Source organism: Vitis riparia, chromosome 19 (assembly GCF_004353265.1).
Source record: "Vitis riparia cultivar Riparia Gloire de Montpellier isolate 1030 chromosome 19, EGFV_Vit.rip_1.0, whole genome shotgun sequence".
NCBI lineage: Eukaryota > Viridiplantae > Streptophyta > Magnoliopsida > Vitales > Vitaceae > Vitis > Vitis riparia.
The window spans coordinates 16,296,981-16,313,427 of NC_048449.1; the positions used below are offsets into that span (position 1 = coordinate 16,296,981).

Genomic DNA, 16,447 nt, shown 5'->3' on the forward strand with positions numbered 1-16,447 from the left:
TATAGTTAAAAGTGGAGTTAAGGAAAAATGTCATACATTCAACAAGAATTATTCTTGTCATATTTTTAGTGACTAAAAGGAAATTTGTGGCTAAAAGTGACATTTTATCATAAAATTTAGTTTATGGCAAAAAAGTCATGGTAAAAAGTGATATTTATTGTAGTGACTTTTCATAAAACCTCATTTATTTTCCAAATTGCAATATTAATGACTCAATAGTGATCATTCCAAGTCAAAAGGGTATCTCCCTTAAGCACTAGAAATACCCTAAAGCAACCCTTAAACTCCATTTTCCAAATATATAAAAGTTTGGTTATTTTGTTCAAGCCTAATAGTCTTCTATTTGTTAAATTGTTGCATTAAGAGCTCAATAATGGCCATTTCAAATCAAAAGGGTATTTAAGTACTTGAAATGCCCTAAAGCAACCCCTAAACTCCAATTTCCATGTATCAAGAAATGGTGTCTTTATTTAAATGATAGGGGTCCAAAAATTAGGTGAATATAAACTATGAAGACCTCACGAGCAAAGTGGGATGCCCTAGGGCTCTCTTTCCTCAACCCAAGTGACTACTCACTATACATTAAAAAAAGAAAAAAATAAATAAATTGAATGAATAGAGCAAAGATTAGACAACTAAGCATATGAATTAACAAAAAAAAGAATGTAAAGAAAAACCAAAAACATGAAAAGAACTTCCAAGATCTCTTCTTCCTCTAAGGTAGACTCCAAGAACCAGGCCAACAAGTACATCCAAAACTACCCCTAAGGGAGAGGATCCAAACCCCCTCAATGGTTGTTTATTCCTTTCTTATATTCACCCTAAGGGGGTGTTTGGTACGTCGGAATAGGGAATGGAAATAATATTTTGTTTCCTTTCCTATTTCTTAGTGGAATGGAATGAATTTGATGATTCCATTTATAGCATTTGGATGAACTTAGGAATGCAAGATTGGAATGATTATTTGTTTCCATTCCAATGTTTGATAATAATAGGAATGGAAATGAAAAATAAATAAATTTACAATAATATCCTTACATATAATTTAAAATATTTTTTTATTTTTACTTTTATTTTAAAAAAATAAAATTTGAGAGATTTTTTGTTATTAAATAATAAGACGAAAAAATATATATATACTCAATAAATAAAAAATTAACCATAAAAAATCGTATAACCCTAATGCACAAATATTCAATTATTATTTTTATTAAAAATTTGAATAATTTGTCATGCTTAAGTAGTTATAAAATTATATTTTTCAAAAAAAAATTATTTATTATAATATTTAAATTCTCAAAGCTAGCAAATGTTTTTCCTATTTTCAAAAGAGGAAATAAAAGAATTCAAATTTATTCTAATTTTCAACAAGTATCATATCCGATAAAATCCATAACCTTAAAAAATTTTAAATATTCATTTTTTTTTTTATCAAAATTTTAAATAATTTGTCATGCAAAAAAAAAACTATAGAATTATATTTTACTAAGAAAAAAAAAAGAGAAAAAAAATATAAGAATATTGTAAACACGTGAAATCGAAAAATCTTTTTCCAACCATTTCAATTTTTCTCTCCAGTTTCCATTAATACAAGATAAAGAAAAATCAAAGATTCCAAACATAAATTAACAAAAAAAAATTAATCGATTTATAGAGAAGAAGAAACACATATAAAGAAGTTGAAGAAGAAAGAGAAAATAAGGTAAACCTGATCGAAGATATAGAAGAGAGTTTTCAGAACCTAGTTGCAGCAAACAATGACGAATCCTAGATCTAACAATCAAAATGAACATCCAAAACCCTATAAATTAGAAATTGATTTTTTTTTTTTTTAAATATCGTGGAAGGTTTAATTGATTCAATTTGGAAGAATCACTTGTTGCAGAGAATTAGATGATGAGTGGGTCTCTAGCTTTGCAAAGAAGATAAGAAGCGAATGATGAATGGATCTCTACCTTTACAAAGAAGATAAACATCGGGTTTGAAGAACAAGATAAGAGGGTTTGAAGAACAAGATAAGAGGGTAAAATAGTAATTTAGGTTATTTTATATTATCAAATAGGTTTAATGAATCAGAATACCACCTACTTTTAATGAATGCAAATCCGACTCATAAGTTGGATTTGATTTCTGCCGGAATAATTTTTTATTTCATTTCTACCTTCTTAATATTTATCCAAACATAGGAATAAGGGAGAAGAGGAATGAGATGTCTATTCCCACTCCCTATTCCCGTGTACCAAACACCCCCTAAGTTCCTTCATGTGAGAGCATCTCCCCTCCACATGAAAAAGGCCCATGGTTTAGAATTAGTAAGTCATTGGACCTAGCCCATTTCCTTGAGTTTAAACATCAGAAAAAGGTCACTTTTGGGCTATATTCACATGCTCCTTAATTAAAATAAGGGGGCAACGACTAGGGAGTGGTGCCCTTTATAGAGCCCCTGGTAGCACCCTTTTGAGCTAGGATAACACTCATATTTCTTTAATTAATTTCTTGAGAAAATGACCTCCAAAATTTCTTAAATTTGGTTAGATCTATGTTCAAAAAGTGAGAAATCCAAAAAAATTAGTTTCAATTCGATTGGACAAGTCTAACCCCTTCGATCACCTTAAAACATTTTATTGGTTGGACAAATATTGCACCTAAGACCTCCTTTCACTTTTGGTTTTTCAGTTCAATTCACCCTTCATCCTTGCAACTAGGATGTCCCAAGAAGAGTATCAAGGTCATCATTATTCATGAAATATAATTTTGAACATAAAAATATCAAAGAAAATTGGACATCTACAAGATGACATACAATTGCTTAGTTGAAGGGTGCTTTTAATGATGTACTCAAGTTTAAGATGCAATATTTGACCCTATATTTATGCAAAATATAAAATTAATCAAGTCTATTAGGGTTTAAAAATGGATGGTGAAGATTTGAGTTAAAAATGAATGACCCAAATTTGGTCTTGCTAATGGCTATGAACATAAGCTTGAAAATTAGGCCAAAATTAAAATAAATGAGACCAAAAATACTTACCAAATGGGCCCTAAAAAAATAAATAAATAAACAAATATAATAATAATACCCATAACAATGATGATAATAATGATTCTTTCGAACATTCAAGAATAAATGGAATTCAAGTGTTCTTTTTATGGTGCAAGTATTTGGTGAGTAATATTGATAGCACAATGTTTTTGTGAAATTGGGGTGTTTTTTTAAGTGTTCTTTTTAGGGTATAAGTATTTCGTAAGTAATATTGATATCAAAATATTTTATGAAATTTAGGTGATTTTTTATTATGTAATTATTTGGTAAGCAACGGTGTTCTTTCCTTAATGATGATGGATTCCTTAGTGGTGACGGATTCTTCTAAACATTCAGGAATAAATTGAATTTCAGTGTTCATTTTATGGTGTAAGTATTTGGAAGTAATATTGGTGTGAAAATATTTTTATGAAATTTGTGTGATTTTTTATCATGTGATTATATGGTAAGTAATGGTGATGTCAGAATATTTTTATATTTACTATATTTGTTATTTATTAACTGTTTTTAATTGATGTCGATGGAGTCCTCAACATGATAAAGAATCGTGCTACCAAATTATGATGGATGAGGATGGATTTACAGCTAGGACATTCAATTACGGCTACATCTAGGATTTGGGTGTCACCACATTATTCACCCTCAAGTCAATTGGCGAACGACTCCCACTTCCTCTGTTTCTCTTCATACATCTCGCCTCTCAACGCCGACACCCATTCCTATCTCTCTTCACTCCTCTTCTCCACCACCATGGCCGAGCAGACCCAAAACCACAAACAACCCACAAGAAGCTATTGGAGATGGAGTAGACAAGACTTCTTTCCAGAAGAGTCTTTCCAGAACTTGGCTTCATACAGAACTGCTCTTTTGCAGACGTGTTTCAGGCTCAAGGACCGCCTTCTGAGCCGATCCTCCGTTGCAAACGAGGTGTTTCTTCAACAGAGGGAGAGTGAAAACCCCTTGAAAAAGTGCCTCACCTGGTGGGACTTGGCCTGGATGAGCTTCGGCTCAGTTGTTGGGTCTGGCATATTTGTCATCACTGGGCAGCAAACTCGTGACCATGCAGGACCCGCCATTGTATTATCATATGCGGCTTCGGGTCTCTCTGCATTGCTTTCCGTGCTTTGTTACACTGAGTTCGCAGTTGAAATACCCGTTGCAGGAGGGTCTTTCTCTTATCTTAGAGTAGAATTAGGCGACTTCGTTGCATTTCTCGCAGCCGGGAACATTCTCTTGGAGGCCATTGTTGGTGCTGCTGGTCTGGCTCGGTCTTGGTCCTCCTACTTTGCCAGTATGATCAATACAAATGCCGATTTTTTGCGAATTCGGGTGAGTCATTTAGCAGATGGTTTCAATCTGTTGGACCCAATAGCAGCCGGTGTTTTGTTAATTGCAGACGGTATAGCCATGTGCGGGACAAGGGGGACATCTATTTTGAACTGGATCAGTTCTGTGATAAGTTTTATGGTAATATTGTTTATTATTATAATTGGGTTCATTCGTGGCAAGACTTCAAATTTGGTCCCCTTCTTTCCGTATGGTGCAAGAGGGATTTTCAGGGCTGCGGCAGTTGTGTACTGGTCCTATACCGGTTTCGACATGGTTGCGACCATGGCTGAAGAAACCAAGAATCCCACCAGAGACATACCACTGGGTTTGGTTGGTTCGATGACAATGATCACTGTTGTTTATTGCTTGATGGCCTTGGTCCTTTCCATGATGGAAAAATACAACGAGTTAGATGTAAATGCTGCTTACGCGGTTGTGTTTGAAAGACTTGGCATGAAATGGGCTAAGTATATTGTGAGTATATGCGCCCTCAAGGGCATGACACGAGCTTGCTAATTGGAGGCCTTGGGCAAGCTCGATACATGACCCAGATTGCAAGAGCTCATATGATTCCACCCTGGTTTGCCCTTATTCACCCACGGACCGGAACCCCCATAAATGCAACTCTACTGGTGGCCATACCCAGTGCTACAATCGCTCTTTTCTCTAGCTTGGATGTATTGTCTAGTATTTTTTCATTCTGTACACTCTTAATCTTTTCGTTGATCGCTGTTGCATTGCTCGTGAGGCGATATTATGTGAAGGATACTACTGTGAAGCGTGATTTGGTCAAATTTCTGGCTTGTTTATTTGTTATTATTGGATCATCGATTGGAATAGCAGTGCTTTGGAATTCAAACAAGACAGGATGGATTGGATATGCAGTTGCAGCATTTATTTGGTTTCTCGGAACTTTGGGGATGGCGTTGCTTCCGAAGCAGCGAGTTGCAAATGTCTGGGGTGTTCCACTTGTCCCCTGGCTGCCATCTCTGTCAGTTGCGATGAACCTGTTTCTCGTAGGATCACTGGGTTATCAGGCATTCTTGAGGTTCCTCATTTGCAGTGCAGTAATGCTAATTTACTATCTTTTTATTGGTCTCCATGCAACTTATGATGTGGCTCGTCAGAATCAACAAGCATAAAAAAACTGAACAAGGAATCATAAACAAAGGTATGGAATTGTGATTTTGTTAATTAACCAGTTGTCTTCATTGTGGTTTATATTCTGCAAATTGAATGTGCTTGATATCTGGAGTATTTTAACGCTACGATTTAACTGCTTTCTTTGTTAATTTTGCTTTATTTTAGATGACTGTAAATTAATGTTGAGGACAGACTTAATCCTATGGTATTAATTTGTAACATTATCAATGGATTCAATATTTAGGAGACAATCAACTTTGTTTTTCTCCTTATAAATCCTCTCACAACATTTAGGTTCCTTAAATAAGAACTATTATGGCAAAGAATACGCATAGGGTGTATGGCAAATAAAAAATGGATCAAAACTAGTCCAAAAAAAGTGCAATTTTTAAAATTTTCTCAGTGAACAAATAAATTCCATAACAAACAAGAAAGAGGCCTATCTTGAAGAATTAGTTCAAAGTGCATAACCAAGGTATAACATGGCCAACCATGATGAGGCAAGGTGGGAATTAACTGCCCTTAAAATTTTAACATGGCCCACCTTGCCTCATCATGGTTGGCCATGTTATACCTTGGTTATGCACTTTGAACTAATTCTTCAAGATAGGCCTCTTTCTTGTTTGATATGGAATTTATTTGTTCACTGAGAAAATTTTAAAAATTGCTGCAATAGTTTTAAATGGATATTTTAAATGAAATATTTGGTCCTGATTGGCCTTTTTGCTTTATTAAGCCATACAGCTTTAAAGATGATTTCTGTTGAGTGGACAAGAGATTCCCAATGAATGACATGCAGAAATATTTGAGATAAAAAGAACCATTTCCTCTAACTATTTGCTTCAGGGGACTTTTAGAAATCACTATAAAGCTTAGATGTTGATAAGCCTAGATTTGTTAAACTTACTACTATTAGAACAGAGAAAAATCAAACTCTGAATCTGTATGTCGCCACAGGCCAAGAAATATGTATAGGAAAATTTGAAGGAAGATTGGTTTGGTGAACTTGAATTAGCGTATGGAAGCATAGAGTGGTAATGTTAGGTCTGATTTTGTAAGCTCCTTATTTAATTTATTATTTATAATACCGTGCCTGCCCTTTCTTAATTGATTTTATTGCGTGAGGGTTTCACAAAAAAGAAAGCTACTGCATCAATTCACTATATTGAATTTGGGTCTTTGGGCTTAAATTTGGTCATTTTCTTCATTTTTCCACTATATTGGGGTTTAAGATTCATATGGGTATTTCATCTGTGGTCAAGGTTCATTTAAGAATCCCATTTGGGAGGTTAATCCCATGCTAATTTTTATTTAAAGGGTATTTTAGGTATTTTACATATGTATTATTTTGTCATAATTTTATCATTATATAAAGGATTATTAGAGATGACCCTTTTTAGGTTGAGGGTGTGTCAAAATAGAGAAGTGGATTAGGCTTGAGATCACCCTGTATTTTCTTTGATTATAGTGAAAATTTTATGTGGTAAAGTGGATGTAGCTCTCATATTGAGAGTGAAACACTATAAATCTATATGGATTAGGCTTGTGATCACCTTATATTTTCCTTTTTGATCATAGTGGAAACTTTTAATTGCAAAGTGAATGTAGCGCTCACATTAGGAGTTAATCACTATAAATCTTGTGTGTAGAAAGTCAAGAATATGTGTACTAACAAGACACATGGGATTTAAGGGATTTTACTGTGTTTTGACTTTCCTTAAGGATTTAGGTGAGATATTACCCAGATTCCTTGTTTTCATAGTTTATTATGTTTCCTCTTTTAGAGGAATCTATTTAGGAAGTTTAATTTTCTATATCCCATAAGTAGAGGAATGGAATTACGTTCTCTCTTTTATTTATTTTCCCTAGTGGTTCTTTATTCAAACAAGAAAAAGAATCACTATTCTTTCTATTGCAGTTTCTTGATGGTATCATAGCGTGATTATGAAACCTTTTCTTCTAAATGATAAAATACGAGATGGCCACTAAAAGGCAAAGCTCCACATATGAGGTCATGTCCAATCCAAGAGTTGTCATCACAAGATCTACTGAAGGGTCTAAAAAAATTTCTTCCCATCATAGGCCATAAATTGAATGGCCATAACTACCTTCAATGGTCTCAATCTGTGATGATGTTCATTTGTGGGAAAATCAAAGATGATCATCTCACCGGAGCAATAACCATTCTAAAGAAAGAAGATCCAATTTTCAAAGTCTAGAAATCAAAAAATAATATGGTAATGTCTTGGTTGATTAATTATATGATCAATGAGATAAGAGAAAATTTCCTATTCTCTGGTACTGCGAAAGAGATTTGGGATGTAGCCAAAGAAACCTATTCCAATTCTAAAAATACATCAAAACTATTTTTTGTCAAAAGTATCCTTCATAAACTTCGGCATGGAGATTCCTCTATCACCTAGTACTTCAATTCCCTTAGGTGTCAATGGCAACAACTTGACCAGTTCGAAGTGCACGAGTGGAAGTGTCCTAAAGATGAAGTATTGTACAAACAGATCATCAAGAAGAAGTGTGTGTTTGAACTCCTTATGGGATTAAACAAAGATCTTAATGAAGTACATGGAAGAATTTTAGGAACAAAGTCATTGCCCAATGTTCGAGAAGCTTTTTAAGAGGTTCATTTGGAGGAAAGTTTCCAAAAGGTGATGACGGGATCATCAAGTTCCTCATCCATTAGAGAATGATTTACTTTGGTTGTTTGTGGTTCCCAATAGGCCCTAAACAACAATAGCATACCAAGGTAGGGACAACCTTGGTGCAATCACTACCGAAAACCTGGTCATACCAAGGACACTTGCTAGAAGATTCGTGGAAAACCAACAACTTAGAAACCTGCACGTCTTTCCAATGACAAAGAGAGTCGCAGACATCTTGTTTCTACCAACGACAACACCACTTCTTCAAAACCAAACCTGTTCAAAAAATAACAAATGGAACTACTCCACAAAATGTTCACTTAATCATAGAGTAACAACATGATTGGTACAAGTTCTTTCGCTCAAATAGGTAATCTTATTAGTGCCCTAAATGTGAAACAAGGGTCATGGATAGTGGATTCTGATGCCTCAGATCATATGACAGATGATGTCTCTATTTTAAGAAATTATAAACTATGTAATGATAGACTTATTATTAGAATTGCATATGTTCTTTATCTAAAGTTGTTGGAATCTATTTTGTTTGCATCTCAAACCAATTAACCCTCAATTTAGTTTTATTAGTGTCAAAACTTGATTGTAACCTTTTATTTATCAATAAGCTCACCTATGATTGGAATTACTATGTTAAATTTATTCCTAATCTTTGTGAATTTTAGGACTTGGACTCGACGAAGACAATTGGCAGTGTAGAGGTGTGGTCGGGGCTTTATCTCCTCAAAGTTAATGATTCCACAAGCTCTCAAGCTCACAAGGTTGTGTCCATAAGCCAATGTCAAAATAACTCTTTGTCGTGTTTTAATTCTAATAAAGATAGTGAAATCATGTTACGTCACTATCAGTTAGGTCATCTAAATTTTTCCTATCTTAAGAAACTCTTTCCCATATTATTCAAGAGTAAAGTTAAAAAAAAATTCATGTGAAGTTTGTCAATTCTAGAAACATGTGAGAAATTCTTATCCAATCTATCATATAAAAAATCACTTCCTTTTTCCTTGATTCACTTTAACATTTGGGGGTTATCTAGAGTTAAAAATTTAATAGAAACTTATTGATTTATTTCATTCATAGATGATCACACTAGAGTCACATGGATATTCCTTATGGAAGAGAAATCTGAGGCAAGTCAAATATTTAAAAACTTCAACACTATGATACAAACTCAATTTCAAACAAAATACAATTGTTGAAAATTGACAATGGGAAAGAATATTTTGCCTCAATCTTGGGTGATTATCTATTGAGTCAAGGGATAGTTCATCAAAACTCTTGTGTTGACACTCTACAAAAAAATGAAGTAGCTAAAAGAAAAAATAGGCACCTCGTTGAGGTTGCTAGGTCACTCTCGTTCACTACACATGTTCCTAAATTTTTTTTGGGGGAAAAGTAGTTCTAACAGCAACATATCTCATAAATAAGATGCCCTCTCAAGTACTCAACTTTCAAACTCCAAGTCATGTGCTCCTAAAATTTTATCCAAACACTAGAATTATCTCAACCATTCCCATGAAAGTGTTTGGGTGTTTTGCCTATGTCCATATCCATTCTCATAATAGGAGTAAACTTGATCCCTAGGTAATCAAATGCATATTCATAGGATATTCCTCCAATAAAAAAGAGTACAAGTGTTATTCTCCTATGACATGACATTTTTACAATTCCATGGATGTTACTTTCTTCGAGTAAGAACCATTTTACACCAAAATTGATATTTAGGGGGAGAATTTTCCTGAGGAATATCGACTTTTGGACATTATTCCTATTGTTGTTACAAAACCTACTGCTACTACTCCTTAGGTTGAAGTTATTATTTCCCCTTACCAACACACTTTATCTCCTAGTCAAACCAACACACTACTTCTATTATTGTTACAACACCTACTACTACAACACCTACTACTCTTACTCCTCAAGTTGAAGTTGCTATTTTCCCTAATCAGCACACTTTGTCTCCTAGTTTATCCATTTCTCTTACTCAAAACCCTGAGCTATAATTTTTCAAAAGGAAAAGCATTCAAAAAGGAGTGAAGAACCCAATACACCATGAGCAAGGTCAGGAGTCCAACCTAAGTTCAGGCACTTCTAAAAATTCTCAAGGTAACATCTCCTTTGAACCTATCAATGTTGACTTACCTAGTGAGGACCTAAATAGACTAATTGCCTTGAGAAGGAGTGTGAGATCTTGTACTAATCACTCTATCTATAATTTTGTATTCTATAAAGTTCTTTCTCTTAGCTTTGTGCTTTTTTCGGCAATCTCAATCAGGTACAAGTACCACATTCCATACGCGAGGTAATCAAAATACTCGAATGGAAACAACCATCTTAGAGGGGATTCAAGCACTTGAAAAGAACAAAACATAGGTCTTCGGTAGAGATCACGAGTGTAAGGAATATGAGTAAGTAGACCCTCAATTTTGTCCACCTAGCACATGTTCTACTAAGTATTTGTTCGGTACTTTATGGCAATTCCCTAGTGGCCCATTACTACTCATGTACTCAATTTTGAGAGATTTATCTAACCCCGTTATGACTCTTGGCAGCCCTAATTTAGACTTAGGCCCACTTAGGCACCCTAGACCCATTTAGATACACTTGGCCCATTATGCATCACCTTAAACCCATTTAGATGCACTTGGCACCTTCTAGCTTGCACACATTCACCCTAGGTTACTTAGACAATCTTTCATAATAGGTCACTTGGACACTTCTTTTGGCATAGCCCACTTAGGCGTGTTCTTGATTTTGGTTACTTCCTTTTCCGAGATAGGATGAGTTTGAGTTTGACATTTAAATTATTATAATCCGTTGCATTACTTTAATTTTTTTATTTTTTCTAATTGCATACGTTTGATATTTATTTTTATGCCCTTATCAATTTATTTGTTTATTTACTCACTTATTCATTTATTCTTTAATTCCATGAATTGACATTTTGAATTTTTCTGGCTATGTGATTTGATTTTCTATTTGATTTTATTCTATTTCCAATTACATGATTTCTTATTTCAACTTTATTTTTAATTTTGCATGAGACTTGGAGCCATCAAGGAGAGGAGCTCACGACCAAATAGGGAAACTTGGAAGGAATCCGGGTTGCATATAGAAAGTGGGCAGATCACAACTTTAAGAACGAATTTGGGCTGCATATGACTTGCTTTAAGAAGGAATCCGGGTTGCATATAGAAAGTGGGCAGATCACAGCTGAGGCACATCCGGGAGCATATGGAAAGAAGATTAAAGGGGATCTGATCACTTACCAAACAAGATACGGTTGCATCCTTGGGGAAACCTCCAAGTGAGCCACACATAATGGATTTCCCATATCCACACGCACGTAGGAAAAAATGGAAATAAGATATTCCATAAGAAGTGGGCTACCTTATAAATAAAGGAGAGAATCCAAGCATAAACTAAGGAATAAAAGGCATTAACACATTTGAATTAAGTCATAAACTAAAATTAAGTTAATCCGAAATTTTAAAAAATAAACTTTACTTCACAAATTACTTAAACTAAGGAATAAAAATCACTAACTCATTTAAATTAAATCATAAACTAAAATTAAGTTAATCTGAAATTTTAAAAAATAAACTTTACTTCACAAATTACTTAAACTAAGGAATAAAAGTCACTAACACATTCGAATTAAATCATAAACCAAAATTAAGTTAATTCGGAATTAAAAAAAATAAACTTTACTTCACAAATTACTTAAACTAAGGAATTAAAGTCACTAACACATTCAAATTATAAGCTAAAATTAAGTTAATCCGAAATTTAAAAAAATAACTTTACTTCACAAATTACTTAAACTAAGGAATAAAAGTCACTAACACATTCGAATTAAATCATAAACCAAAATTAAGTTAATCTGGAATTAAAAAAATAAATAAACTTTACTTCACAAATTACTTAAACTAAGGAATTAAAGTCACTAACACATTCAAATTATAAGCTAAAATTAAGTTAATCCAGAATTTTAAAAAATAACTTTACTTCACAAATTACTTAAACTAAGGAATAAAAGTTACTAACACATTCGAATTAAATCATAAACTAAAATTAAAAGGTGGATTAGAACTAAACTAATTGAGAATTTACAAAACAAAATAAACTTTAACACAAAGAATTAATAAAAAACTAAAATTTTTTTAAAAGAAATCTAAACTAAATAAGAATATTATATGGAAAACTAACCTGTGAAGTGAAAGAGAAAATCCCCTCTTAGTGAATAAGGTGATAGCCCGGTCTCTGCCTGAAGTCCCTTGCTCTCCTCCAAAGTTCCGTGTGAAAATTCTTTCCGCCTATTCCCCTCTGAAAAAAAAAATTCCCTTATGCTTGGATTCTCTCCTTTATTTATAAGGCAGCCCACTCCTTATGGAATATCTTATTTCCATTTTTTCCTATGTGCACGTGGATATGGGAAGTCCATTCTGTGTGGCTCACTTGGAGGTTTCCCCAAGGATGTAGTCGTATCTTGTTTGGTAAGTGATCAGATCCCCTTTAATCTTCTTTCCATGTGCTCCCGGATGTGCCTCGGCTGTGATCTGCCCACTTTCTATATGCAGCCCAGACTCCTTCCTAAAGTCGTGATCTACCCACTTTCTATATGCAGCCCGGATTCCTTCCAAGTTTCCCTATTTGGTCGTGATCTCCTCTCCTTGATGGCTCCAAGTCTCATGCAAAATTAAAATAAAGTTGAAATAAGAAATCATGTAATTGGAAATAGAATAAAATCAAATAGAAAATCAAATCACATAGCCACAAAAATCCAAAATGTCAATTCATGGAATTAAAGAATAAATGAATAAGTGAGTAAATAACAAATAAATTGATAAGGGTATAAAAAATAAATATCAAACGTATGCAATTAGAAAAAATCAAAAAATTAAAGTAATGCAACGGATTATAATAATTTAAATGTCAAACTCAAACCCTCAAAAATAAAAAATAAAAATTCATTTCATGCAATAAATAGTCAAGCCAATACTCATCCTATCTCGAAAAAGGAAGTAACCAAAATCAAGAACACGCCTAAGTGGGCTATGCCAAAAGAAGTGTCCAAGTGACCTATTCTGAAATATTGTCTAAGTAACCTAGGGTGAATGTGTGCAAGCTAGAAGGTGCCAAGTGCATCTAAATCGGCCTAAGGTGATGTCTCATGGGTCAAGTGTATCTAAATGGGTCTAGGGTGCCTAAGTGGGCCTAAGTCTAAATTAGGGCTGCCAAGACTCAGAATGGGGTTAGATAAATCTCTCAAACAAAGTCCTTAAGGTGGCTTAGAAAAGATAGACTACATGAGTAGTAATGGGCCACCAGGGAATTGCCATAAAGTACCGAACAAATACTTAGTAGAACATGTGCTAGGTAGACAAAATTGAGGGTCTACAATAGGACATTACTAACCTGCCACTAGGACAATGACTAGTGGGTTGCAAGTGGATTTTCACTTTCAAACACAAAGCTGATGGAAATATAGAAAGATTTAAGGCATGCCTCATGGAAAAAGGGTCCACTCAATCCTATGGAATTGACTATCAAGAGACATTTTCTCCTATAGCAAAACTTGACACCATATGAGTACTCTTGTCCCTTGCATCTAACTTGGATTGGCCATTTTACCAATTAGATGTAAAGAATGCTCTCCTTAATGGTGACCTTGAGGAAGAAGTCTATATGGAAATTCCTCCCAGTTTTCACGCATCAGCTACAACCAACAAAGTTTGCAAACTCAAAAAGTCCATATATAGCTTAAAGCAATCTCTACATGCTTGGTTCGATAAATTCACCAAAGTGGTTAAACGATAAGGGTATATACAATGTCAAGTTGATCATACACTCTTTGTCAAAAAAATCACCAAAAGGTAAATCAACTATTCTAATAGTTTATGTAAATGACATTATCCTCACAATGGACTTTGTAGAAGAAATGAGCAGACTCATGAGACTTCTAGCCAAAGAATTTATGATTAAAGACTTAGGAAATTTCAAATATTTCCTAGGCATGGAGGTTGCTCAATCACAGAAGGGTATCTTAGTCTCATAAAGCAAATATGCCATGATCACTTAAAAGAAACTTGAATGTTAGGGTGCAAATCGATAGATACTCCTACAGATTCTACTATTACACTTGGAATCAAAGATGATAGTGTTAGGAACCCCAAATTACTTCGTTTCCATGCCCTAGGACGTGTAGAGTGCATGTAAATCTATCCTAGGCTCTTTAAATCTATCGCAATGGATAAACAGGTATTAAAAAACAATAAGAATACCATATAAAACATATATCTAGAGAATAAAGTCACATACCTTTGATATGAATGTTCCCAAATCGATTCTAATCAATATAGATAACTCCAAAGTCATTAGATCTCGTAAACCCTATGATCTTCCCGCCCGATGTCTCGAACCTTGATCTAGAGAATAAAATCACATACCTTTGATATGAATGTTCCCAAATCGATTCTAATCAATGTAGATAACTCCAAAGTCATATTAGATCTCGTAAACCCTATGATCTTCCGCCCGATGTCTCGAACCTTGATCTTGGCACACTTCTGGTGGGGATGAAAAGAGGGTGAAGGCTATGGCTCTCAATCTTTCTAGATGATGGAATACAAAAGCTATTGAAATCCTAACCCCTAGGGAGTATTTATAGGGTTCCTAAGTGGGCTTAACTGACTTGAGCCCACATAAGCTTGGGTTATTTAATCTAGCCCAAAACGGGTCCTAATTGATTAATTAACCCAATAAGGCATACTAATTAATCAATTAGCCCAATCTAGAGACCTTGTTCACTTACCCTTATGCAATCTTGCATAATTACCCAAACACCCTTTTGCAAAAAGTGAACCTAAAGTCAATCCAACCCTCATAACCAATGCTAACAAGGTATATGAGCTTAAAGCAGGGACCACTGGGACTCATAGGAATACTAGCTCCCTTAGAATCTAATTCCAAAGTTGATTCAATATCCCACTATAGAGAATCAACTGAACTCTAGTATCCTATGTAAATAACAGCAAGACACTAAGTGCTCAAGTCCGTGACCTGTTATCCATTGTGTTTAGTCTCCCTATGAACTAATGTCTGTGGTCTAACAAGGCAAAAACCATCAACCTTTCAAGACTATCTCTACCATCCTTGAGTTACAGATCCTCCTATTATGTGTTTAATTGATATATCTTAGTTCTCAAAAAAGCCTATGTCAAGTTTCACTTAAGGAACTACTATGACCATAGTTTCCATGAACACACCTCCTTAGGATCACCCAAGGGGACACACTATCTCAATCCTAAGAGATATCATGGTGCCTCTATTGAGAATACCTATTGCTACTGGCTTCCATCAACAATGACCCAATCCATAGGGAATATATATCAGCTTACGATCTCACCCATAGGTCAAAGTCATTGCTAACTTTAGCACAAGCTCAATATTCTCTCAAAGTTGAGAGACAACACAATGAAGCAGTTTGGTGAGATCATGACTACTTGATAGCCTTAAGTCATGACTCATCATAGGTCCTATCCAATGTGTAACTATACACACACTAGTGCACTCACCATGGAAAACCCATCCCAATAGCCAAGACCAATCATCCCTCCGATTAGGAGATGGTGCACTACAACCTCTAATGGGTTGCCTAGACACATGAACTGGTTCTCAACAAGTCATTTATTTGCAAGGAACCCATGACTTAAATCTTCTGTGAAACTCCTAATGCACCTAAATCCCGTATAATGCAAAAGATGTAGGCAACAATGATCATAAAGTATAATAAATGGAATAAGGATAGATAAAAGTGAAATCGAAACATCATTAAATAAATAATGAATTCCAAATTTATTACATCATGTCATGCTTTTAAAGGCTCTATCCTAACATTCTCCCACTAGCCCTCAAAGCATCATTCCTATAAAGCTTGTGAGATACTCATCTTAAACCTATGTTATCCCTAGGACCAACAAAAACTCTCCTTGTCAATGTCTTGGTGAAGGGATCCACTAGGTTCTCCACATAAGGTATCTTGTCAACCATTATGTCACCCTCTAAACTATCTCAATACTTTGGAGCATAAGCACATAATCTCTTGTTCTCATAAGATACTTAAGTATATGCTTGACAATTGTCCAATATTTTGGACTTGGATTGAACTAATATCTACTCACCATACCAGCTTCAAAGTAAATATTTGGCCTAGTACATAGCATCGCATACAAAAGACTACCCACTATAAAGGCATAAGGTT

General features: G+C 34.5%; 1 protein-coding gene across 1 annotated transcript; it reads left to right on the forward strand.

Annotated features, from left to right (window-relative positions):
* Window positions 1–3,793: 3,793 nt before the first annotated feature.
* LOC117908256 (cationic amino acid transporter 8, vacuolar) lies at window positions 3,794–5,514 on the forward strand. Its single transcript, XM_034821878.1, is given in 2 exon segments — window positions 3,794–4,871; window positions 4,874–5,514. Coding segments are annotated over 2 exon segments (1,719 nt in total).
* The last annotated feature ends 10,933 nt before the right edge of the window (window positions 5,515–16,447 follow it).